At 48.7% G+C, this 24,000-nt stretch overlaps 1 protein-coding gene across 7 annotated transcripts in view; it reads left to right on the top strand.

The window, feature by feature from the left end:
* The window catches only part of LOC105900508 (zinc finger protein 521), a 100,462-nt gene that overhangs the window by 69,973 nt on the left and 6,489 nt on the right, over nucleotides 1-24,000 (top strand). For 5 of the 7 annotated variants that reach the window (XM_031562908.2, XM_031562907.2, XM_031562906.2 and 2 more), the window contains exons 6-7: nucleotides 9,941-10,072; nucleotides 14,844-14,959. In XM_031562908.2, coding sequence (XP_031418768.1) covers nucleotides 9,941-10,072; nucleotides 14,844-14,959 — 248 coding nt within the window. The remainder of the gene's footprint in view (nucleotides 1-9,940; nucleotides 10,073-14,843; nucleotides 14,960-24,000) is intronic. The other 2 variants (XM_042703785.1, XM_012827826.3) reach the window with 1 other exon arrangement.

Raw genomic sequence — 24,000 nt, 5'->3', positions numbered from 1 at the left:
ATGGCGGTGTCACTCTCGTGCCTCCTTGGGATGTGCCGCGAAGCCGCCGTAGCTCTCCAAGAAGCTGTCACTCACGGAGGTGTGTTTTAATCATGGGTGTCCCACTTGCAGAGACGGTGACGGATTCCGCTGGAGTTCCTTCCTCTGGACAATTCCGTCCCGGTGTCGTACAGAGCTCCCTCTTTTTAGAGAGTTTAAAAAAAAATGTGTTTCCTCAGAGACCTAATGCAGTGATTTGTTAGGGGAAATCAAATGAGGCCTCCGGTTGTGCCTGTTTGACAAGTACAGGCTCGGAGCTGTAAATGAATTGTTCAAGAGACAAAACAAAAACACAAAAACAGTGAAGGCTGGAAGGATGTTGAAGATGAACCTCCTTGCCAACCCTAACTAGTTATTTTGTCTCTCGTACTGACTTGGTCCCCCAGCCATATTCCTCACATATGCTATCAAAGACACTTTGACGTGATCTGATTCATTTTTCACCCAGGCCACTGCTTAGCTTTTCCAGTGGGTGTGGGCTCACCCTGACCGATGTCCACCACAGCGTGGATATTTGATTGCCCACGGTGTCAGGCGGTGGTCGGTGTGTGAGTGAGGGCGGTGTCAGTTAGCGGATGCCCCTCAGCTCCGGCGGCAGGCGTCCGATTCTGGGGGGTTCTTCGCGTGACATCTCCTCCGGCCCCAGGCAGCTCCCCCCAAGCTGCCCCCTCCAGAGAGCGGACCTCTTGTTTGGGAGAGCTCCCCCTGACAGTCTTAATGGACAAGCGCTCCGTCTCTGCACATGTCCAGAATAAGTGCTCTGGGCTTTATCCCACCCCCACCCCCTCACCCCCTCACCGTCGTCCCAGACTTTTGTTTACAGTGGGAGGCTCGGCAGACGTGTCAGACAGCAGTGAGCTCAGAGCCCAGGGAAGTGGAGGACGATCTCCAGGCTCTCTGTGTGCGTGTGGGCAAGTGAGACGGAGGGGCGCGCGGCGGGCGAGCAGGGAGCTGGAGACGTCTGCGCCATCCCCACCCCACCCCACCTCACCTGCCTTCCTTCCTCTCTCTGAAGGCTGTATCTTTTGACAGGTGGAGCTGTGCGGTTCCCTTTCCCCATTCCCTCCCCTCCCCATCCCTGTGCACCCCACAGACGGTGTCAGAAATGGACCCCGTGATTTGAACGGTGCCGGGGCCAGCGACAGGCGGCAGGGGAATAAACACCCGTAGATTCGGATCAAACCTCCACGGGAGCCTGAGACCATGTGCAAAACCTGCCTTAGAATAAGAGCGCAGGCTCCATGTAGATGCGTATGTGAGCGCGCGCACACACACGGCGCCAGGCCCTCGGGGGGAGATGAAACCATCTCTGTCTCGTCGTCTTTATGATGTCCGCCCATGCGGAGCGTCCATCTCCTCCTCGTGTTACCCACCGGGCGTACGGCACCGCCAAACGGAGAACCCCGCTGAGTGATTTGTGGGCTCTAATCTCAAAGGAGCCGATCCTGCTTCCCGCCTAATTCATTGGACGTGCCCCCAAAAAACCTGAGTCTGATTCCGCTCCTGAGGCGTGTGCCTTTTATGGCACGCAATTGGTCAGCCTCGCCTGTTTCAAAAATCACAGAAACTATGGCAACGGGAGTCGGGGAAGGCAACATCCTTAGGAGCATGCAAGCTGAGGCACCTTCTGACGCTCGCAGAGGTGTGCTTGCATTCGTCTGTCTGTCCCCTCTCTCTCTCTCTCTCTCTCTCTCTCTCTCTCTCTCTCTTTCCCTCTCTCCGTTGCACTGTTTATTTATTATTACGTTCAATATCTATGCAGATGAGTCAGAATATAGATGGTGTGGGGCGCGGCCCCTGTAGCGCTCTCCGCTACCTCGTGCCGCTCGGCGGTAATTGTAGGTCTGAGGGAGTGCGTGCGTAGGCTAAATTAAAGCGAGCAGGCCCAGGTGTCTCCGCGTGAGTGCGCCGAGGTGAGACACAGGGGCCGTGCCAGCAGGGTGCGCCATTCCACATTTGCCATCAGGGGGGAGGGGGTGGGGGGGCGCGGAGCATCGCTGTCGGAGATGTCACATTCGGGGGACGAGATTACCAGTCACCGCGGCCCCCCGCGTGGCAGCAGTGGGCAGGGAGAAGGGGGGGGGGGGGGGGGGGGCCTGTAGGGAAGGGGTGGGGGTGGCAGGGTACGGGTGCAGGCACAGGAACGGGAGCAACCGCCCTGGAGTCCCCGGGCTTCCTCTTGATTTTCCTGGACGAGGGGAAGCGGCACGAAGGCAGCACGAGGCATGCCTGTGTTTTCCCGCTGTCCGTGCCAATTGGTGTCTTACTCTTCCTCTCTGTGCTGCCAAGTTCAGCAAAGCAGAAAAAAAAGAGTGCACCTCTTCCTCAGCTTCACTACGTGGAGGTGTTGCTGTTTTATTCAGGCAGCAGTGACGTCTCTAGTTGTATGCACAAGAGAGACGATGGACCGCTATCACTGCCCTCTCTTTCATCCGTCTGTCTCTCTCCTTCTCTTCTATCTTTCTGTGTCTCTGTCTCTTCCTTGCTTTGCATGTCCCTCTCTGTCTTGCAAAAAACATCATGCAGCATTACCTAAGCATGAGGCCAGGAATAGCCTCAAAGAAACTGGGCTCAGCACTACCGATGCCTCTGCTATTCTCCTGGCCAGCAGTTGAACCGCCGCCAACTCAGCCGCCGTTGTTTCGAGAGGTCCCAAGGCCTGTCAGGGAGAGGGGCGGAGGGGGGGGGACATTCCACATGGCGTACCTCACACTCCAGCCCTCGCATGAACACTCTCCGCCATTAGCTAATTACATACAGGTGTTTTCTTCCCCCAGTTTCTCCCTCTCTCTTCATCTAATAAAATTGTAAGGATAAATACATAAAGAAAGAAGGGAAGGGGAAAAAGAAGTTGTTGGGGGTGGGGGGGTTAGCTTGAGGGGGTTGTGGGGGGGTTGTGGGGGGGGGATTCGTCTAGAGGAAGTGGCTGAATGTGCTGTGTGAAGCAAATTATCGCCCCATGTAGATTCATCACCTCTCCCCGCTGGATTAGGGAAGGGCCTTTCTAATGAGGTTCGCCCCGTCAAAATGAAGGGACTAATTCTGATTTAGCTGAGGTAATGAACTTCCCCTCTCCTGGCGAGAGGAGCACCATGGGGCGAGTGAGGAAGACGATCCACAGCGGCGTCGACAGAGAGAGAGAGAGAGAGATAGAAGGTGGAGAGGGAGAGGGAGGACAGCAAGAAGAAAGAAAAAGAAAAAAAGTGTATGTCTCAGTGACAAGAGATAGAGACAGTGAGGGAGAGAGAGAGGGGGAGATAAAGAGAGAGAGTGAGGGAGAGAGAGAGAAAACATTATGCAAAATATCTGTCTGGTATTTGCTGAAATGTATTAAATTTCCAGCGCGGGTGCCTGTGTTATATAAAATTATGCTAATGCCTTTTGGCCCGCTGTGAGTGGCGGCTTGCTGGTCCTGAGCATGCGTGCCTGGCCGCAACATGGAGCGCGCTCAGTGGGACTCGCCTTTTCTATTAAGGAAAACCTCCAGACACCTGATGATGAATTCTCTTTCACCAAATGTTCCCCCATTCTGGGGGGCTAAAATATGAGCATTTCTCTAAATGACTTGGGAGAACGCAGCAAGGTGCTCCGTGGACGGCGCTGAGCAGAGGGGGGTGGGTTGGGTGAAGGGGAAGGTGGAGGGAAGGGGGGAGATGATGTAGGGGAGCGGGGGGAAAAAGGAAGGCGGGTAGGGGGGGGGGGGGGGGGGTCCCTCTGCACCCGGCTCAGGGAGTCAATTAAGGCAAGCGCTGATAATTATAAGCCGCCGGAACACAGGGGCTGGCTAATTGTCGAGAGCTCCATGCCGAGAGCCAAGCCGAGGGGCCTCTGCTACCCTCTCCCGTCCCATTGTGTGGACTTTGTGGACCCGTAGACGTGCTCACTCCGTCCCTGTGCTGCCACAAAGGCGCGGGGAGAGGTGGGGGGAGGGGGGGTGCAGAAGAGAGACGGGGAAATGGGAAGAAAGGCTCGCATGTGTGCGTAATTAACTTTACATTCTTCCCATTCAACTCCTCCCAGAGCAGATCTGACTTTCAGCCTCCTCCCCTCTGGCCTCGAGCTCCACAAGCTCTCTGTCTTTTCTCGCACTCACTCTCTTTCTCATCTCTCTCTCTCTCGCTTGGTCTCGTTCGTTCTCTTTTCTGTCTCGTGTCTGCTATCAGTCGCAGCGTCTCAGTGAAGTGAAGAGCCACAGCTCCAAAACATCTACTTGACCCCTTTTCTCTGGCCCTGGCCCTTGAGCTTGAGGCATGGCAACAGTTTACCGCACAGTGGCTCCCGGTGCAGCCCCCCCCCCCCCCCCCCCCCCCCCACCTGAACCTCACTGCAGAGTTGGGGAGAGTGTGTGGAGGCGCACACCTCCTCTTGCCATCCATCTCAGAAGCCCCCGCTCTCTGTCCCCAGTGGCGCTCCCATGCCTGCTTCTAGCCTGTGCATCTACACATCAGCCAATAAGTGGGTGTTTTGTGTGTGTGTGTGTGTGTGTGTGTGTGTGTGTGTGTGTGTGTCTGTGTGTGTGTCTGTCTGTGTGTGTGTGTGTGTGTGTGTGTGTGTGTGTGTGTGTCTGTGTGTGTGTGTGTGTGTGTCTGTCTGTCTGTGTGTGTGTGTGTGTGTGTGTGTGTGTGTGCGTGTGCTCTTTGGTACTGTGTCTGTTTTTCCACACTCCCTGTTTGTACGTGTCTGACTGGTGAACTTCGATGACCCGCCGGTTGCTAATTGGCCGTGGGAGCCCACAGTAGGGCTGCTGCATTAAGAATTCTGGCGAATCATCATCGGGAAGAGAGGAGGAGGAGGAGGAGGACGGCGGCGGCGGCAGCAGCACGCTCCGGAGCCCCTCTCCAGGCAGCGCAGCACTGTGCCGGTGTCCAGCTGCATCGCCGTGGTGTGTGTGTGAGAGGCTTCCCGATTGCTCTTCCTCAACTTTAGCCGCATGCTAATTAGGGACCAGCATGCTGGGAGCCAGCGCGGTGATGTCTTACTACTCATTTTGATAGGGCCTCTCTAGGCAGACAGCATGGTGGGGAGGGGAGGCCCCCTTGATCAGCTGGCCTTCCTCTTCAAGTGTACCTCTTTGCACACACCTACACGCACATACATATATATATGTATATATGTATATATATATATATATAGACAGTATATATACATATGTGCGTCCTCCTCCTCTCTTCCCGATGATGATTCGCCAGAATTCTTAATGCAGCAGCCCTACTGTGGGCTCCCACGGCCAATTATCAATATATATATGTATATATATATATATTTATATATGTATGTATGAAGAGAGAGAGAAAGAGAATATGCATAGGTTTAAAAGTGCATGATGAAGCCCAAATGTGTGAGTGTTTGAGCTTGATGATATCATGCCAAAGGGTCAGCGAGTACAAGCCCAGTTACATGATGTCTCTCTTTGCTTTTGCCATGTGATATCTTTCTCCCATTACTCTTGACGGTAACCCCGTTTTCAGTGGCAGAGTGCACGAGACTGGTGTGTTTTTCCAGCTGTTTCCCCCCCTCGCGTTGCAAACTCTCAGGCCAGCGCTAACGCTCAGCGCGGGTCCCAGGGGCTGCCTGTGCTGCTGGATGCTTCCTTCATCATCGTCTGGCTCCCAGTCCGCTTAGGGCTTCTATCTCTAAAACCAACCTACTTCCACATGAGGGGCTGTGCTGTGGTCTCTCACAGGAACGCTCTCACATTCTGCACCACAAACACACACACACACACACACACACACACACACACACACACGCATGCTACAGTACACACACACACACACACGCACAGTGGGGGGTGGAGTCAATTTGTATTCACCCATAATTCCCAGGGCCTTAATCAGTCTGAATTTTCCCCATTATCTGTTAATAGATGGTTCCTGTGGAGAGAAAAGCTATGGAAATCCACCTACTGTTTACAGGTCCAGAGCAGACCAAAGCATCCGCTCGTTTGATGCTGCCCTTGACAGAAATACCCACACTGTTATGAAAGTCATAACTTTTTAGCCTTTGTTTTAAGGACAAAGGCATTGTGTATAGTGAACCTGATTGACAATAGTATAAGTAACTCTGGTTGGAGATCATTTGATTCAATTACAATGTTCTTTAATGCTCTTCTCTAACAAAAATACCACTAGATATACCAGTAAGTTATAACTTGACTGAGACATGCTCGTGTTCCTGGCCAGCACGTAGTGGAAATGGATTCGTGTAAGGTTTGGCTATCCGCTGTGGCGTAGTGGTACCTTCGCAGGCCCCTTTAAGAGCAAGCGTCATGAAATGTTCACCAGGCCCTGGAGAGAACAGTAAATCTGTGTATCAGATTTTTCTGCGTCGATGCCAAGTGCTAAAACCGATCCTGCCTCCCCACACCCCACCACCCTCCGCGTCTTCCCCTTCCCACCCCCGCTGGACCAGCGTCTCAGCAGAATAGTTAGCGGGCAGGGGATGGGGTATTTGCAGGCAGGCTGGGCTGGAGGGGAGACGGGGGCCCGGCTGGGCTGGTCTAGGCTGGACGTTTTAATAAAGCTCAGCGCTGCACTCAAAGGCTGCCTCGCCGGCCCTCCGGACCCTTAACCTCTCCTCACACTCCTGCCCTCCCCCACGCTCAATTCGCCCAAGTCACTTTGGCTCACTGGCTCACATAGACCCGCTTGTGTACACACCCACACACACACACACACACACACACACACACACACACACACACACACACACACACACACACTTACACGTAAATATGTGTGCATACATCATGATTAGTTTGCAAGTTTACTCAAACAAACTGGGGTAGAAAAAAAACCACAGTGTCAGAGACAAGCAAACACTTGATGAGTGTCACATGCACCAAGAAGAAATTAGTATCTGCGGGTGTTGTTTTTTTTTTCTTCCCCCCAAGTAGTATATTTTTTTTCGGGAGAATTCTCCACATGGGAGAGTGATTAGACATTTGAAGGAGCTGTGGAATACATAAAGCATGAGAGCCACAGGAAGAGCAGGCCCCATGGATATGCAGATGTGCCGTACTCCTCTGGTGTTGGGGACGCACCGCTAGAAAAAGGAGCACCAGGGCCTCCTCTTTAAGCACCTCTTACGAGAACAGGCAGACAGGAACAACAGCACCATGAGAGAGAGGAAGAGAGAGAGAGGGAGACAAGAGCAGAGGAGAGGAGAGGAAATGGTAAGGACAGTTTGATGGAAGTAAAGAACAATAACAGAAGAGGTGGAAGAGAGTTAACGGAAAAGTGGAAAGAGTGGGAACAGTGTTTGGCAAAGAGAAAGGGAGAAAGATGGAGAGAGAGAGCAGACAAAATCCCCATGTGGTTCTGAACCTTGCTTAGTTCTCTCCATCTTCCAGAGGGGTGGAGCTCCCTCTGTGGATAAGTTGATTGGACAGCCCAGTGGGGAGGTCAGTCGGCAACAGGAAGTGACCTCATCTGGACGAGGGAGCTGCTGGAGCGCAGAACCAGATGACTTCCTCCCCTGGCCCCCGCTGAGCGAGCGCTGCCAGGAAGATCTGGCGCACGGAACACACGCTTACCTCCGTCCTCACATCCGGGGTGGTCAGAGGAGAGCAAGGACACCAGTGTATAAACAACATGTTGACAAGGAGCGTGTGTGTGTGTGTGTGTGTGTGTGTGTGTGTGTGTGTGTGTGTGTGTGTGTGTGTGTGTGTGTGTGATACAGGTTCAGATGAGGGCAGCGTATCTTTAATTGCGCTGCCTTCCAAATTCACTGCACACACTGTGTCGCGTCACAGGCGAAGCGTCCAGTCAGTGTGTCCTGGCTGTGGCCTGCTTTTTTTAGGAAAAACAACAAGCTCAGTGGAGCACAGGCCAAAAAAAGAAAAGGAAAGACAGCAATCCACCAGTGTGGTTTCCTCTTTCACAGCGCAGGGGGTTTGGAGGGGTGCTTTCTTTTTTTTCTGCACAGGGCACTAAACCAGCTCTGTCTCCCCCTCCAAGTTCAAGGAGTTATTTATATCTGACTTTACTCCGTTCCGACGCCCCGGGAAGACAATAGCAGGGGGAGTTCATGCCGAGACGATATGAGACATTCCTGTCCATGTCTGTTTTTAATGCTGTGGCCTCGCACAGAGCTGCTTGGGATTACCAGATGTTTCTGAAGTGTACTCACTGACACAGTCTTAAGGATAGCTGAACAGCACTTTCATCCAGTAATGTATCATCTCTAACAGTTCGTAAGTAGAAGGTCATAAATAGTTGCTATCCAGACAACACAGAATAAGAGCTTTTTGTGATTTAAATCAAGTTTTTTTTTTTTGTGTGTATTCTTCTGCTTCGGCAGCGAGTCCGAGATAAGAGATGAATGGACAATTATTTCTGCCCTCTTTGAAAATATTGTTTGATAAACACTCCTAGATGGGAAACAATAGAAAACGTTGTATGACCAAACCCATTTTTAATCAGAAACGTTGTCAGACGTAAGCACTTCACCACCATTCGTTTGAGAGCCTGATTGCAATGATTCAGTTAGTGCAATTAAATACTTGTGTTGACGCCAAACATGCCCCATGAATGTGGCTGCCCATGTGGTTTAATACACCCTCTGAGCAGAGCACCAACAAATGGTCATAAAAAAGGAAATGAGAAAATAACCAATAATATGTGAGCGGGGATTTGAGGCCTAGTGGGTGGATTATGGGCAAACCGGGTCTTTTATTTATTTATTTATTTTTCAGGGAGGGGGATATGGTGGTTCAGGTGGCAGAGCTTGCCAGGTCTGTCGCGGTCTGGCCTGCTAAGCGTTCCCCCATGGGTCTTATGGTGGGCCGCAGCTGGTTGGTGGAGGGGTTGGGGGGGGGGCTGAATGAGGGGGGAGGGGAGGGGAGGGGTGGTGCAGGTACGGCTGGCATCTCTGGGCCCATATGGTGGGCGCTGGGCCGTAGAGACGGGGCGAATCAGTCACGGATGAGTCCCCCAGGTGGCCTCGCTTTCACAGGGCGCTGATGGAGTGGCCAGAAGAGCCCATCACCATTCTGCATGGACACAGAACGAGAGCCAGAGCGAGAGAGTGATGGAGTGATAGAGAGAGAGGGATGAGATAGAGAGGGGGTGAGGGGTCTGTTGAGGTTCTGGTCTGAGTCAGCAGATAGGCATGTGGCAAATGAGCAGAGTGGGTCTCAGCCCAGTCCACACGCACATAACCCCTTTGCAGCCACATGCGCTGTGTGGAGGGACGCTAATGACAGCCCAGTCCACACGCACATCACGCCTCTGCAGCCGGCACCAGGGAGGTGTGGAGGGACGCTAATGAGAGCCAAACTGATTTCAGAGGCCACCTTTTTAATGACGCTTCAAATATATCTGCATTTTAAAGAAACGTACAAATTTTACAAACATACTTTGTAGGTTTTCGAATCAGATTCTTCAGTGCTTTGTGTCGTCCGGTTTAATTCAGAATTCATTTGGATTTATTTCAGCTGTGTTGGATTCTTTTGTGCCCGTTGATATGACACACTGGAAATATTTCACTCCTCTCCTCTTGACACGAGCTCATCATAAAAAAAGAGTGAGCTCTGCTTGCCTGGTTGGAGTGCAAGACCCAGCCCAGGCAATTAGGACCCCCGCTGGTCGTCCAATTTATGCCTGATGGGAGCAGATCACACATTATATTAAATTTTTTCCCCTTTAACTATGAAAGTCACAGGCAGGCGCCTTTGACACAAGGATGTCGCCGCTAAATTAAAAGAGAAGGTGGGGGGTGACGGTGAGGGTGGGGTAAGGAAGGCAGGCAGGGTCAGGATCTTTCCATCAGCATCAGTCACCATTTGAGATGAGTATTTTGCTTCTCCTCGGCAGTGAGGCGGTGAAGAGATAGTGAATGTGGAGATCATGTACTCATGCGGTTCTGTGTTCTCTCTCTGTTTGTACACTGTTCTCTTTAGAAGAGGGGCTGAACCACGAGTGTAAGCTGTGCAACCAGACCTTCGACTCGCCCGCCAAACTCCAGTGCCACCTCATCGAGCACAGCTTCGAGGGCATGGGCGGCACCTTCAAGTGTCCCGTGTGCTTTACAGGTGAGTTTTTGGTGTGTGTGTGTGTGTGTGTGTGTGTGTGTGTGTGTGTGTGTGTGTGTGTGTGTGTGTGTGTGTGTGTGTGTGTGTGTGTGCAGGTGTCAATGTGTGGCTGTCAGTCTGTGTGTCTCTGTGTGGATCCATGTCAGGGAGTGAGACACTGATAGAATATTGAGAGAAAAACACTTATGCCTTATTTTATGACTTAGTCAAGTTGGGTTCAAAATCATCTCTCATGTTGTTAAGCTGCTACTCTAATTGCTTAACACAGTGACGTGAACTGCACTTTTGTGCCCTAACCACCTCACATAACACCATTCAGCTCTACTTAGCATATAAAACCCTTACCCAGAAATGTCAGATCATGGGCATTCATGTGTCACGTTGCCATTTATCTCAGATGGTTGATGCTTGTGCTGAACGTAGCCAGGCAACAGAGGAAGTCAGGTTTCTAGACCACAGTGAGCACTCAATGCTGTGATCTCCCCGTTTTCTCCTGCAAAATGGAGAGAGAGAGAGAGCGAGAGAGAGAGAGAGAGAAATAAAAGAGGATGTGCTAATTGTGGATGTTAGTGGTAATGATCTCATCTGTCTCTTACCATGGAGGTGAGGGGACCAGCCTCCTCTGGAGAGTTTTGCTCCCCCCCTCTCGTGTCAACAGGGTTAAATATCTAGATAATGAAATCTGAAAAGCTGTTAGCTTTGCTCCTCCGTCGGCCTCGCCTAAAGATTTGTCACTCCTGTTTTTAGTGGACAGTCCCTAAAACAGATCTCCATAATTTTTTTTGTCGCTTACCCTTTGCTACGCTCACCTTTATCGTGCAGCAAAGTGCTTCACTGGTTTGCATTCAAAAGTCACCATTTGGGAGCACATCTCTTTCGCAATATTAGAAATGAAAATGTCTAAAGTTCAAAAAAATCTTTTTTTACTTTAGATGTTGACTTTGATCACTTTCTGCAATTCAGCATGTTTTCTTTTTTTTTTCTTTTCCATCTTCCGTGATTTTCGGTGTCTGTCATTTCCTCTGTTGTCAGGGCTTTTTGCTGTGCTCTCTTTAAGCTTTTCAAATCCCATAATCAATATGATAGCCTCCCATCTGTCTTTGTGTCTGTCTATCAGGTGCTGTCGGGTCTGCAGACCCCCCACCGGTCTTATACTGTACTTGTCAATTTTGTAACTCTTCTCTCACTGCTGTTTGGAAACATAGAATTTTACCCTCTTGCCCATCTTACAGTATTACCGACCTGTTACACACACACACACACACATTTTCTATATAATACTATATTAACAAAGATTTAGACACATTTGAAATGAATTGTTTTTAAAATGACATGAATGGTTTTTACTTTATCAATTAACAACGCACAAAGTATCATGGAATCAATTTCACTATTTTGAAATAGAATGCTAAAAAATCTAAATATGATATTTCCTTTTGACACACAAATACAGAAGATAAAACTGTGTTAAATTGTGTAAAATAACTCGCTTTTGCACAGTATTGTACATATTGCCATATGCTTCTTTGCTTTTCAAAACAAACCTTAATTGTGTATTAGATGTGACAGACAGTCCTCCCCACCCCTTCCTCTTTATTCATATTGATCGATGAGGGAGGGGGCTTGAGGGAGTGGGGGATGAGCACCCCCAGGACAGAATCTGCAGTGCAGATGCAGGAGATTGAAAGTGTGCGGCAGATTATTGTTAACACTCAGGAGACTGCAGGCCCTGCTTTGTCCTCTGTGTGTTTTCTTCATTTCACAACCATTGGCCCCGAGATGCCACTCTCAGGCGGGGGAGTTTTTCAAGGGGGGGGGTGGTGGGTGTCTCGTCAGCGTGTGGCTTTGAAACCCAAACATTGTTTACGAACCTGCTTCATTCCTGATTGACCCCAGTCATTTCTAAGAAATGGCCCAGGCCATCAGCTTGCCAAGAGAAAGAAGAAGGTTAGCAATACACACCAGCAAAGTAGGCTAAAAACATCAGTGCATGCCCAAGGAGAGGGGAACGTTGGCGGAGGAGGAGGAGGAGGAGGAGGAGGAGGAGGAGGAGACGGAGACGGGAGAGGGAAAACAATGAGGGGAAAGTGGAGTTGAAGAGAGGTCCAGAAGCCCCTGGAAGATGACAGAGAGCCCCTGTCTCTCAGGGCTGGTTTGACAGGTGTCAGAAGTATGGGAGCCTGCAGCAAGAAGCCCCAGGAGCCTCTGCACAGCAGCCAAGGTGCAGCTAGTGATTTGGACTACCAGGGTTTACAGCGGCACAAAAGAGCCCGGGATGAAAGCCGTACGGGCTGCTCCCAAGTTTTTCTGAACACTGTACACGACGTTAGTATTCGAAAAGGCACTCGGTGTATAAATACAGTTTGAATCCAGAGTTTTTCTTGTAGTGGAAGTGGCTGAAAAAAAAAATAACACAGGTTACAGAAAATATGTTCTAAATATGGTCAAACCCTTGAATACATACATGATGGTTAGACAAAGTGAGTATCTCTCAATGAACTCTAGGTTGAAAGTGATGAGCCAGGCTCACGTGCTGCGTGTTCTTACAGACCCAGTGACATGATTATGTGGCTGTATAAAGCTGATGGAGATGTTAGCCTGCAGGCGGCTCACATTATTGAGGTGTTGTTCTGGCACAGAGCCTGCAGTTCTTTCAGCAGCCGAGCCACTGTTTAATATTTATGTCACATAACACCAAGGATGCTGGTTTCACAGGAGTGTAAACAGACATGACACACTTCAGGGTACGTTGCTCTCATAAGGACTTGCATAGCATGTAAGCACAGGAGCATATATAGAATGAGAGCGTATGCTTTTCTATAAGCACGGTTTGCTGTTTGAGTGGATTGCATCTTTTTTTTTGATTTGATTGTTTTAACTGAGTGAGGAGTTGTATGGCAAAGATCGCAAGAGCAGTTACAAGTGTATAGAAATGTCATCTGCACTGAATTTAATCGGGTTGACGGCATCCCAAGTTGCGCTCACAGGTGGCTAGTCACACCATGGAAGGCGGACTACCATAGATGTAGCGTAAGAGCTCTACTCTGGCAGGTCACCAGACGTCTGCCTCCCCCCGCGCGTCTCCCCGCCGTCGGGTGAGTGTGCCTGCAGCGCACACCTCCTCTAATTAAATGTGGCTCCCCCAGGTGCAGGCGAGCTGGGCGATGCTAATGTAGCCAAGGCTACCTCCTGTCAGTGGGGGCTAGGCGACGGCAGAAAAAAAAAATGCAAAATAAGAGCTCTTTCACTGAGCTGTATCACCTTTAATCTCCAGTCCCACCACCCCAACCCTGCCCATCCGACACCCCCCGTCCCCAGAGCGTACCCATATGAAGAAAAAAAAGTTGTTTTCAGCCCAAAAGATATTCTAATGAACCCCAGATTGCGAACTTTTCCAGCACATTCAGACCTCAGAGACTAGACACATTTTTTTTCTCTCCTCTCTCCCACTCTCGCTAAATAGTCGTCCTTAAACACATGGGTCTAGGATAACAAACGGCATGTTTGAAGTGTTCCTTTGAGAATTAAAGTACACACACACACACACGCTTACAGATGCAGGCAAACACGCACATACCCAAATAAACACATACACACACACGTTCATCACTGTGCACTATGACTTAATTAAAGCACAAAGATACAGTATGTATTTTAAGTGCCAGCCCAAGGAGTGCATGTGCGTTACTGTGACTGTATTCTGGGTGCGCATAAATAAATAGTGTGTCTCCATGAATATTTATATTGTCAATATAATTAGCGGTGTGGACTAATGGAGCCTATGTTTTTCCAGTGGAGGCAATGCCAATTTCTGCACTTGTTTATTTTCTGGCTGGTTGTCCCCACAGTGGCTGAGGGAGGTCTAAATAAAGCACACCCCGTCTCCTCCACCCTGACACATACAGTACCGCACGGCTGACCACTCGGGTCAGATGAACAGACTGCTGAAAGACAGCAAAGTGGAAGTCAAATGTGGCACTGAAATTAGGGAGGGGAGGGGGGGGGGGGGGGTTATTTTTAGCTCTCTCAGTTGGATGCAACATCACAGCAGAGTTACGCAGTCAGTGGCCCAGATTTGGCTGGTTCTCAGTGGCATTTGTCATTGTTTCATTTTTTGTTTTTGTTTTTTTTTTCCTTTCATTTTTTGACCACTCGCTCTTGGGGCAGGTGCGATTTGTTTTTACCTCAGGAGGTGTCAACGGAGTGTGCCTTCGGAGCAGACTTTGGTGGAGTTTGTGGAGAAGCGACCCCAGTCATCTTCAGCTCGCAATCTACTGGCAGTCCTCAGGCACTGTTGGCAATTAAGATAGCAAACAAGCTCTTGATTAGCATCTAGGATTTGCGCCACATCAAAAGGGGTTACGAGGCACTCGCAGTGTTTGTTGAAGAGCATTTTCAAAGGCATCCTCAAATTAACCGCTCTCTGTAATTCTCTCTCTGTGTGTGTTTGTGTGTGTGTGTGTGTGTGTGTGTGTGTGTGTGTGTGTGTGTGTGTGTGTGTGTGTGTGTGTGTGTGTGTGTGTGTGTGTGTGTGTGTGTGTGTGTGTGTGTGTGTGTGTGTGTGTGAGTGTGAGATACTTTGTGACCCTGTGGAGAAATAATGTTGCTGTATGTTCACCAAGTGCATTTCCTGGTTCAGTTCCTTTTCTCAAGCTCCAATGCTATAATTTGTGAAACAAAAAATACTTTGAAATGAGCAAGTGTTATGTTGTCATCAACTCTCTCTCTCTCTCTCTTTTTCCCCTCTCTCTCTCTTTCTCTCTCTCTGCAGTATTTGTTCAGGCGAATAAGCTCCAGCACCATATTTTCTCAGCCCATGGTCAAGAGGATAAAATCTATGACTGCTCCCAGTGCCCACAGAAGTTCTTCTTTCAGACAGAACTGCAGGTGGGTGTCACAGTAACTCGCAACTCTTCAAATATCTGCTCAGCATTTTCTATTTGATGTCAAGCCAGGAGGCTGTTATACTGGGGTATAGGCCATACCCTAGCACATATTCTGTACTGCACCAAATCTACAGGCTTCTACAGGCTCTCTGTTATCTGTTTAATATTCCATTCAAACATTGCTCCATTTCCCCCATCATTATGGTCTAGGAAGCAATACATAAGAGACCTTGGTATATCCTTGCACTATGTGAAGCAAACCTTGAGTGTATTAATGTTTTCATAGTTCTGTTGTCATAAATTAACAAGCCATTAACATTGACCGAAACAGCCATCAACATCGACTGAAAACCTTGTTCTTTCTTACTTTTAATGGTTTTTGGTTGCAATACAATAGACACTTTAAAATCAACTGTGTTACAGTAGCTTCATTTTTAACTATTTTTCTCAAACTTTGTATCTTCACTCAATGCAGTATATCAGTATATTATTGATTTCTTTCTCCCACCCCTTATCCCTCACTGAAATTTGGCAATGTGCACAACTAGTCACCAGAATTAGTGTGCATCACACTTCAGGCTCTACACACAATCCGATCAGTCGCTGTGTTGTGAGGGAGTTGAGATGACAGTCATTTGCTGAGCGATTTGGAGGATTTTTGCATTCTGCTGCAGACAGCAGCCGCAGCCTCCACCACCAGCAGCAGCCAGAAGGAAGGTGAAAGCAGTCATTATCCGTAAGCCCTCTCTGAGTCAATACAGAAGAATACACCAAATCTGACAGGCAAACATGGACCGTTGCCATAGAGACAGTAAATAACAAGCCTTCTGTGTGGGCCTTTGCTCCTCGGCAGGCAAAAGGAGGGGGAAAAAAAAACAAACGAACATGTTCTGCGAACGCTGAGGCATCTTGTTAGTACTAGCTTAGAACATATCATTACACGTTTCAGAACAGAGATTGTGTTGCTCTGCGCACCTGTAAACAACCTGGAATATCCTTGGGAGGTTTCCATGAGTTTTAGACTGTTGTTTTTTAGTTTTTTTTTGTTTTTGTTTTTTTTCTGTCTTTGGAATGAAATGATGCTCACCTCCCTTAGGTGCTTGTGTATGCTCATGTTAGTTCTCAAGGCGTTCTGCAGAGACTACAGAGCACATGAAAGACCTGTGGAACTTCAGTGAGACAGAGCAGGGCATTGGGAGAGGTGCTAGTGTCGGAGCCGTAGGGGGAAGAGTACTGTTTCATACCTGAGACCACTCCCTCCAGATCCAGATCCAGATCCAGATCCAGATCCAGATTAACCCATGGGGAAATACACCTACAGATATACACACAGGTACTGTAGATGTTGCAGAGTAAGCCTGATTTTAATAAGCCATCAACACATACACACATACACACATACACACATACATACGTACATACGTATATACATACATACATACGTACATACGTACATACATACATACATACATACATACATACATACATACATACATACATACGTACATACGTACATACGTACGTACGTTTCTTAAGATTCCTTGAGGTCTGCCCTCCCCGTATCGATGGCTCTTCACTGGTTTACACACACAGCGGTATTTCAACTTTCTAGCAAACTATGAAAGTTTGGGTTGGTGTAGGTCTTCAAATGGGCTGTCTTCAGTGTCAGAGCTGTCATTCCTCCGCTCGCCGGCCTGACTGACAGTGTGGAGTTGTTTATCAATCCTTCAGAAGGCAGCCTGTCCTTCTCCTGCTGAGTCGGGCTTCTTTAGGCAGCCTTGCAAAACTTTTGAGCTGGAGTTGCTTCTCTCGCTCCTTCTCCTCCTCCTCCTCCTCCTCCTCCTCCTTCTGCTGTTTCTCTCTCGTCCTCTCGCTCTCTTGACATCCCGGCCCGCGCTGCTCTCTCCACCCGCAGTCTCTCCTCATAATCTCAGGCCGTGGAGCCACAGGTCAGAGGTCGCCTTCAGGCAGGGAGAGGGAGAGAGCAGGAAGATGAAGGGGAGGGGGGAGGGGGGAGAGAGACAGGGAGAGTTGCCACACCAGGTGATGGGCGGCAGGAGGGATATTTTATTCATTCACTGCAGAGTTGCCTGAAATAGACAAAAAAAGGCAGTGACAGGTAGCCACACTCTACACAACCTCCAACCCCCCATCCCTCCACCTCTCTCTTTCTCTCTCTCCTGCTTCCTCCCTCTTGCTTTCCCTCCCTCTCCCTCACACACACACACACACACACACACACACACACACACACACACACACACACACACACACACACACACACACACACATACGCGCACACACACACACACACACACACACACACACACACACACACACACACACACACACACACAATCTCTTCCAAACTCTGCCCCTGCAAGGAGCCAGCCAATTTCCACTGGCCTGTCGAGGAGGATGATGGGAAGGCGTCGGCCTAATCAGCCCTCCCAGGAATCCCCATTGCTGGCACTCTCATACACACACACACACACACACACACACACACACATTCTGAGATATACATCCTGCACCACAGGCTGACCATTTTGACCGGCCCCTGGGTGTGTGTGTGATCCATTAGGGGGGTCGGGGTGGATGGTGGTCTCCGACCTACTGACTGGGCTCCCACTGCCCTTTCCCTCCCTCATCCCCCTCTCCCATAGAAGAGTCCCATACCAGACCCCCCTCATTTAAAGCCAAGGAGAAGATTGGATTATTTCATGAGAGCACACAGGGAGAGAGAGAGAGAGAGAGGAGCAGGGGAGAGAGAAAGAAAGAGAGGGATTTGCTGAAAATAATATATGGTACTCCCATTTGAAAGAGAAACAAAGAGGGGAGAGCGGTGGAGAGAGATCTCAGGTTAACCTCCTACTCTAACTAGCCCCTATTTCTCTCTCTCGCTCTCTCTCTCTCTCTCTCTCTCTCTCTCTCTCTCTCTCTCTCTCTCAGTCTCTGTCTTTCATTCTCTACCTCCATTATTTAATTCTCTGCTCCCAATGATGATTGATAATGTCTCATTTCTTTATAACTTTCTATAGTCTTTTAGTATAAGCAATGAAAGAATAAATCAGCTAGACATTCGTAACACTTTGTCTATACTATGGAAATACAATAACTGCTGATGAGAACCTACATACAAATTCAAGTTTAGAAAAGAAAGACATACATTTCTCTAAAGTACAGCCATTTTCAATGATTTAGTCATTGTGCCTTTAGAAAAGGGTGTAGTATAATTTTGTTCTGTAATGTTCTGAAATCATTTTATTTTTAATAGAAATAAATAACAGCACTCCACTCTCTCTTTCAATCCAAAAGAGTGTCCCTTAATGATGTTATTTTCCTATGACTCCTCGCAGTGCTCTTGTGTGAATGCTGGGTGAGGTGGTAAGTCATGTAAAATATATTTCCTCTGACAGAGGGAGCAGCAGGTACAGTAGGACTTCGGCTCGGGTGCCTGCAGGACTCATACCTTAATTGGAGTCTTTTGAAAGGATTTCTTCAAAGATGATCTGAAACTCAGGCCTTAATGAGAGAGATAGAGAGCGAGCGAGAGAGAGAGAGAGAATGTGTGACAGAGAAGTACTTCAGCGTAGTAAGTTCCATCTCCTGCTCCTCGATCACAGGCTTTTTTACCCTTCTTGTTGCCCTGATTGACTGGTACTGGGCGATCATCAGTAGCCACCGCATGGTCAAATCATTCTCACATGTGCTCATTTATAGCAAAACTCCAAAGATCATCCCTGTCCTTCTCCATGTTTGGTCAGTAGCACAAACACTTTGAATAGATAATCCCAGTCCTTCTCCATGTTTTGTCAGTAGCACACACACTTTGAATACAGCTGCTCAGTGACTTCTATCGCTTCTCCAATGACCAACCCCCTCTTTTGTTAAAAACAAAAAAATAAAACAAAGTAAGTCAGATCAAGATTTTGGATGCCCATGCATTTCTATCTTTATTTTTTTTTCCCGGTCAGTTTTCCCGGTTGGAACTGTGTGACTAGAAAACAGAAAGAGTGACACTTCTGGTGTGTTCCTGAAACGAGTGCCTGGCATGAATACTTGTGCATGGAGAGAGAGAGAGAGCACACAGAGACTTAGGGGAGCCGATCTGACATGTGAATCTTTAATGTTCCTCGTTGCCGAGTGAGCCGTCCCATTCGTGTGCCACCCCGAAGCGCATTCGCATTTGTTTGGTCCTGAGTGGCTTCTCAGCTACCTCGTCCTCTTCATCCTCCTCTTCCTCCTCTTCTTCCTCAGCGCTGTGATTTGCCCACTGTGACAGCCTCCTTCGCTTTTTGAAGCCCTATTTTTATTTATTTATTTATTTTTTTTAAAGCACAACATGTCGTTTCCCTTCTTTGACACACTAGGTGTTCCAAAGCTCTGACACCAAAGTTCCCCCCCCTCAAAATGGAGGTGAAGTGAGTAAAAAGAGAAAAAAGATGGGGGGGGAATCTTGTTTGTGATGCACTATTGTTCATATTTAAGGCTGTTATAATGATGTAAAAAAAAAAAACACTGTAAACACACACTTTAAAAGAATATAAATATTATGAAAGGCGTGTGCAGATGAATAGCTTTTGGCTGCGGGATGTTACACAAGAGTGACGTCCCACTTCTGCAGGTGGATCAGAATAAGACAGTGTGACATACCCCACGCTCCTGGGAGGATTGTGTGTGTGTGTGTGTGTGTGTGTGGGGGGGGGGGTTGTGTGTGTGTGCATCAGTTTATAGTGTGTCTGTTCATACCAGAGCTCCTGAGTACTCCTGTCTTTGTTTCCTCCTCTCATAGGGTCTGATGTTTGTGAATACATGAGTGTGTGTGTGTGTGTTTGTGTGTGTGTGTCTAAAGGGAGACATGACAAAAACTCCCAGAAGCCTTTGAGCGCTCTCTCTTTCTCTCTCCTTCTCTCTCCCTCTCCCTTTCTTTTCCCTACTGCCTCACCACCGAGGGAACTTAAATCCAAACAAACAGCAACGCTCTGCACACAGCACAGAAATCTATCACCGCGTTTGATCCCTGACACTCCACTGCAACTTGTGTTTTTTTCCCCCGTAAACTTTCTCAAACTTTCATAGCAGATGTCATTAATGGGAGATGAAGAAACACAGTGCACGTTCGCTTGGAGGTGCTTGGTGTAAATGTCTGATGCAATGTGTGTTTAAGATTTAAGACTCTTTTGTGAGGGTGTAGATTTATCAAGCTCAGGAGGGCAAACCTGGAACCCATGTTTTCCTTATGTGAGTCATGCCTTCATTTGTTTATTGTTTTTTTGTAGGCTTTTACTGTGAATATCTTTGGTGTGTGTTGGACACTGCAGACACACTGCATTGTATTGCACAGTGCAACAATAAGACATGCTTTTCCATGAGAAAGTCACTCAAGTTAAGCAGTAAAATATTGTTCTGAAATCCCATTCAGTACGTAGTTGAAACAGTGGCACTTTTAAGTTCTACCCCAAAAATACAGGAGTAAGCATTTCAGTGCCGACCCTTCTTAGTGGAACAAAAGTCTCCAGTTGTCTGTGTGTATGTGTGTGTAGGTATGTGTGTTAGAGAGAGAGAGGGTGATGCAGAGTGGTATAGATAGAGAGAGAGAGTGGGTAAGAGAAAGGGAGAAAGAGAGGGAGAGTATTGAGAGAGAGAGAGAGAGAGAGAGAGAGAGAGAGAGAGAGAGAGAGAAGGAGTGAGTAAATGTGTTTTGTTGCCGGGACTGGCATGCGAAGCCCCACAGACCCCATCTCCCTCCCAGTGACAGGCAGAGATCCTCCCTCCCGCCGTCTAATTAGAGGATGTAGCCCAGGGCTCGCGGCCCAGGAAGACCCATCCCCCTCGTACGATCGCTCCCTAAAGAAAGCATTTAATTGGGTTCCTAAGTCCTAGCCTTCATTTTTCCGTGTGAAAGGCATCTGTGTAGACATCACCTCAGAATTTAGCTCTCTCGTTTTTTTTTTTTTCGTCTTCTTTTTTCTTTTTCTTTTTTGTCTTTGGGGGTAATAATATCAGAATCCCTGCTTGTCTGAATGCTTCTCTTTTTTTCTGTGATGTCTCTCTCTCTCTCTCTCTCCCTCTTTCTCTCCCTCTCTCTCTCCCTCTCCCTCTCTCTCTCCCTCCCTCTGCCTTCCCTCTGTCTCTATCCTTCTCCCTTAATGAGGGCCCATAATAACACAGCAGTTGTGCAGTTGTTTTGCTTCCTCAGTCAAACAGCAGGATCTCTGCGCAGCGGAGTTTTCGAGGAGCCTTCGCTTTGCCACTTCGACAGTGTAATGAGTGTCATTTGGAGCAACAAAGCCGCTAAAGGATGGTTGTTTGCCTCTCTAGTCATACTTCAAAAAGCCCTGCCTCTATCAGGTGTGTAGTGTAGCCAGCCACTGCTACGCCACCTCGGAAATCATAAGCCGTTTTGTACTGAGGCGCTTTGGCGAACGTCATCATTTGCCAGCACACGTTGGGAGAGGTGGTTAGAGTGTGTTTGAAAGAAAGAAAGAAAGAAAGAAAGAAAAGAGAAAAAAGAAAGGAACAAAGAAGTATTAGTGATATAATCAAGGAGTGCAGGCATATTAAGTGTGGCAGGGTTATAATGCAGCTATTATCTGTTTATTACAGTGCCGTGGAAATTGAAGCCTTTGTATGGCCAAAACATGCGTGCACCATATGCACCCACAGACACCCACAGAGACACACAGACACACACACACACACACACACACACACACACACATAAACCCCACCCTAACCCCAGAACAGTATGTCCACGGGTCCCCAGATGCCGCACTTCAAACGAGATGGTCCGTTTCCAAGGATACTGAGTCGGTTGTGGCAAAACAGAGGATGAGGTCGAATCTCCCCACGGCCTGATAAGTGTTGACTGTGGAGAATGCCAGCTGCTTATGTGATTCGCACATTTATTTATTTATTTATTTATTTATATTTTATTGGTCTAAAACCGGACAGCAGTCATTTCTGCGGGCATGGAGCCAGATCAGGCTGGGCCAGCCGCCCCAGGGGACAGGCCAGAGCCGGCGAGCCAACCCCCTCCGTCAGAGCGTCCTTAATGTGCATGTATATCACACAAGTCCAGAGCCGTCGACGCCGCCGCACACGTCCGCACAGAGCTGCCAGCCGAGGCCAAATCACTGCCACAAATCAGCCGAAATCCACTCACACCTCATTCACAGAAAATCAATCAGCGGTCTATGTATAGACCTGAAATGCAGGAGGTGTGTGGATGACAGCGTGGTGCAGTCCTCCAGACTAAGTGGTAGTCTTTGTCCTTTGTGTTGTGTGGAGGTGCCTCTCTACCTCATCACTTTACGTTTGCTTAGACGAGCAAAGACCTGCAGCACGCCACCTTTTTGTTTTTTGTTGTTGTTTGACAGCCTGTCAGAACAAAGCCCAGAGCATCAGATACACACACACACACACACACACACAACCAAATTTGTGTAGTGGTGGCGACAGCGGCGTCTTCAGCTGTTGACCATCTCCACCGCCACCGCTGCTGCTCGCTTGTTGCCTTTGGAGCGTCCGCAGCCCTGGTGCCGTGTCTGGTGTGTCGGTGTGGGTGCCGGGAGCGCCGCCTGTGCCTGGGTGTTTGTGGTTTGCGTACACGGCTGCAGCTGTGATTTTCTTTTGTCTGGCTCTGCTCTGCTCTCTTCTGCTCTGCTGTGCTCCGCTCCGCTCTGCTCTACTGTGCTGGGCTCAGTGCAGTGCTGCTATGCCTTAATTAAAACCCTGACTGATGAGTCGGAGAGCACAGTGGCAGTCTCTGTGGCTTCGCCCGCTCCCCGGGAGCCAGGCGCGCCTCAGCTCCACGCGCGCACACACACGCGCACGCACGCACACAGACACACACACACACACACACTGTTAATGGCAGCAGCCACAGCAGAAGGCTCACATGCACACATGGCTGTTTACATGCTATTAACACACAGGGCGCCTCGGCAAGTGTAAAATGGCGTCCTCCCAGCCACTTGTGATTTGAGTGAGACAGAGACGGAGAGCGAGAGAGAGAGCGAAAGAGAGATGGAGTGAAATATGGAGGCAGACTCTCAGTGGCATCTTCCCTTGCCTCTTTGTGCTGTAAATATTGGATGAGGCGATCTTCACAGGTCTCTCTCATAGAGCCCCAAAAAACACATCCAAAAGACGAGGAAATTAACAAAACAAAACAAAACAAAAATGATGCAACAGTGATGCCAGGAAATTGTTGGTTGCACCCAAATTATAAAGCATAATTAATTGACTATATTAACACAGCGGATTCTCTTTCCTCATTACAATGCCTCTGCTGAATTCAGCTGTATAGAAGTTGTATTATCTCCAATGGCAGTGTATCCTACCCAGTGATAGGGGGGTGTGCTGCAGAGGTGAAGCCCAAGGAAAATAAGTGGGTGTAATGCAGGTGGATGAAGTCTGGCTCATTGCGCTGGGCTGATAACCGGCGGGGTTAGGCTGCTGGGGCAGCCCTCATTACAGGGAGCCTTGCAGCGGGGACCTTTCGCCCGGCTATGGGAGCGCAGCGCTTCCCCATCCCTCATGCCTTGTCGCGTCTCCTCTCACCTCCTCTGAGTGCTCCCCCCGGAGGTCGTCTGAAAGCCCCGCTCTCCTTCGCTCTCTCTCTCTTTCTCTCTCTCTCTCTCTCTTGGTTGGCTCGGCGCTTTGAAGACAGGAGAGACCTCTCACAGTCACACCGTAACATGAGATACTCTGAGAGTCCACCAGTGAAGAACAGAGGTTCTGTCTCTCTTTTTTTTTTTTTTTTTTACTTTTGGTCACAGTGGCAGCGGCTGTTTTAAGGCTAGCCAGCGCTACAAGCTGGCCTTTGTCAGGGCATGTGGACAGGGCACCATGTTAATACAGACAGAACTAGAGGCCTGGTAAGCCTGGACCTTGGATGTCTGGAGTGAAAGATCATGCCTACGGTAACATGGTTCCATGTGTTGCTTTTCTGCATGGCAGCGAGCCTTTTAATGCTAGGAGTCCTACAAGCCGGTCACTGTTGTCAGTCGTGTGACAGACACAGAGCACAGGGAA

Source organism: Clupea harengus, chromosome 25 (assembly GCF_900700415.2).
Source record: "Clupea harengus chromosome 25, Ch_v2.0.2, whole genome shotgun sequence".
NCBI lineage: Eukaryota > Metazoa > Chordata > Actinopteri > Clupeiformes > Clupeidae > Clupea > Clupea harengus.
The sequence above is the reverse complement of the archived record's forward strand: the minus strand, read 5'-3'. Positions and strand labels throughout refer to the sequence as shown.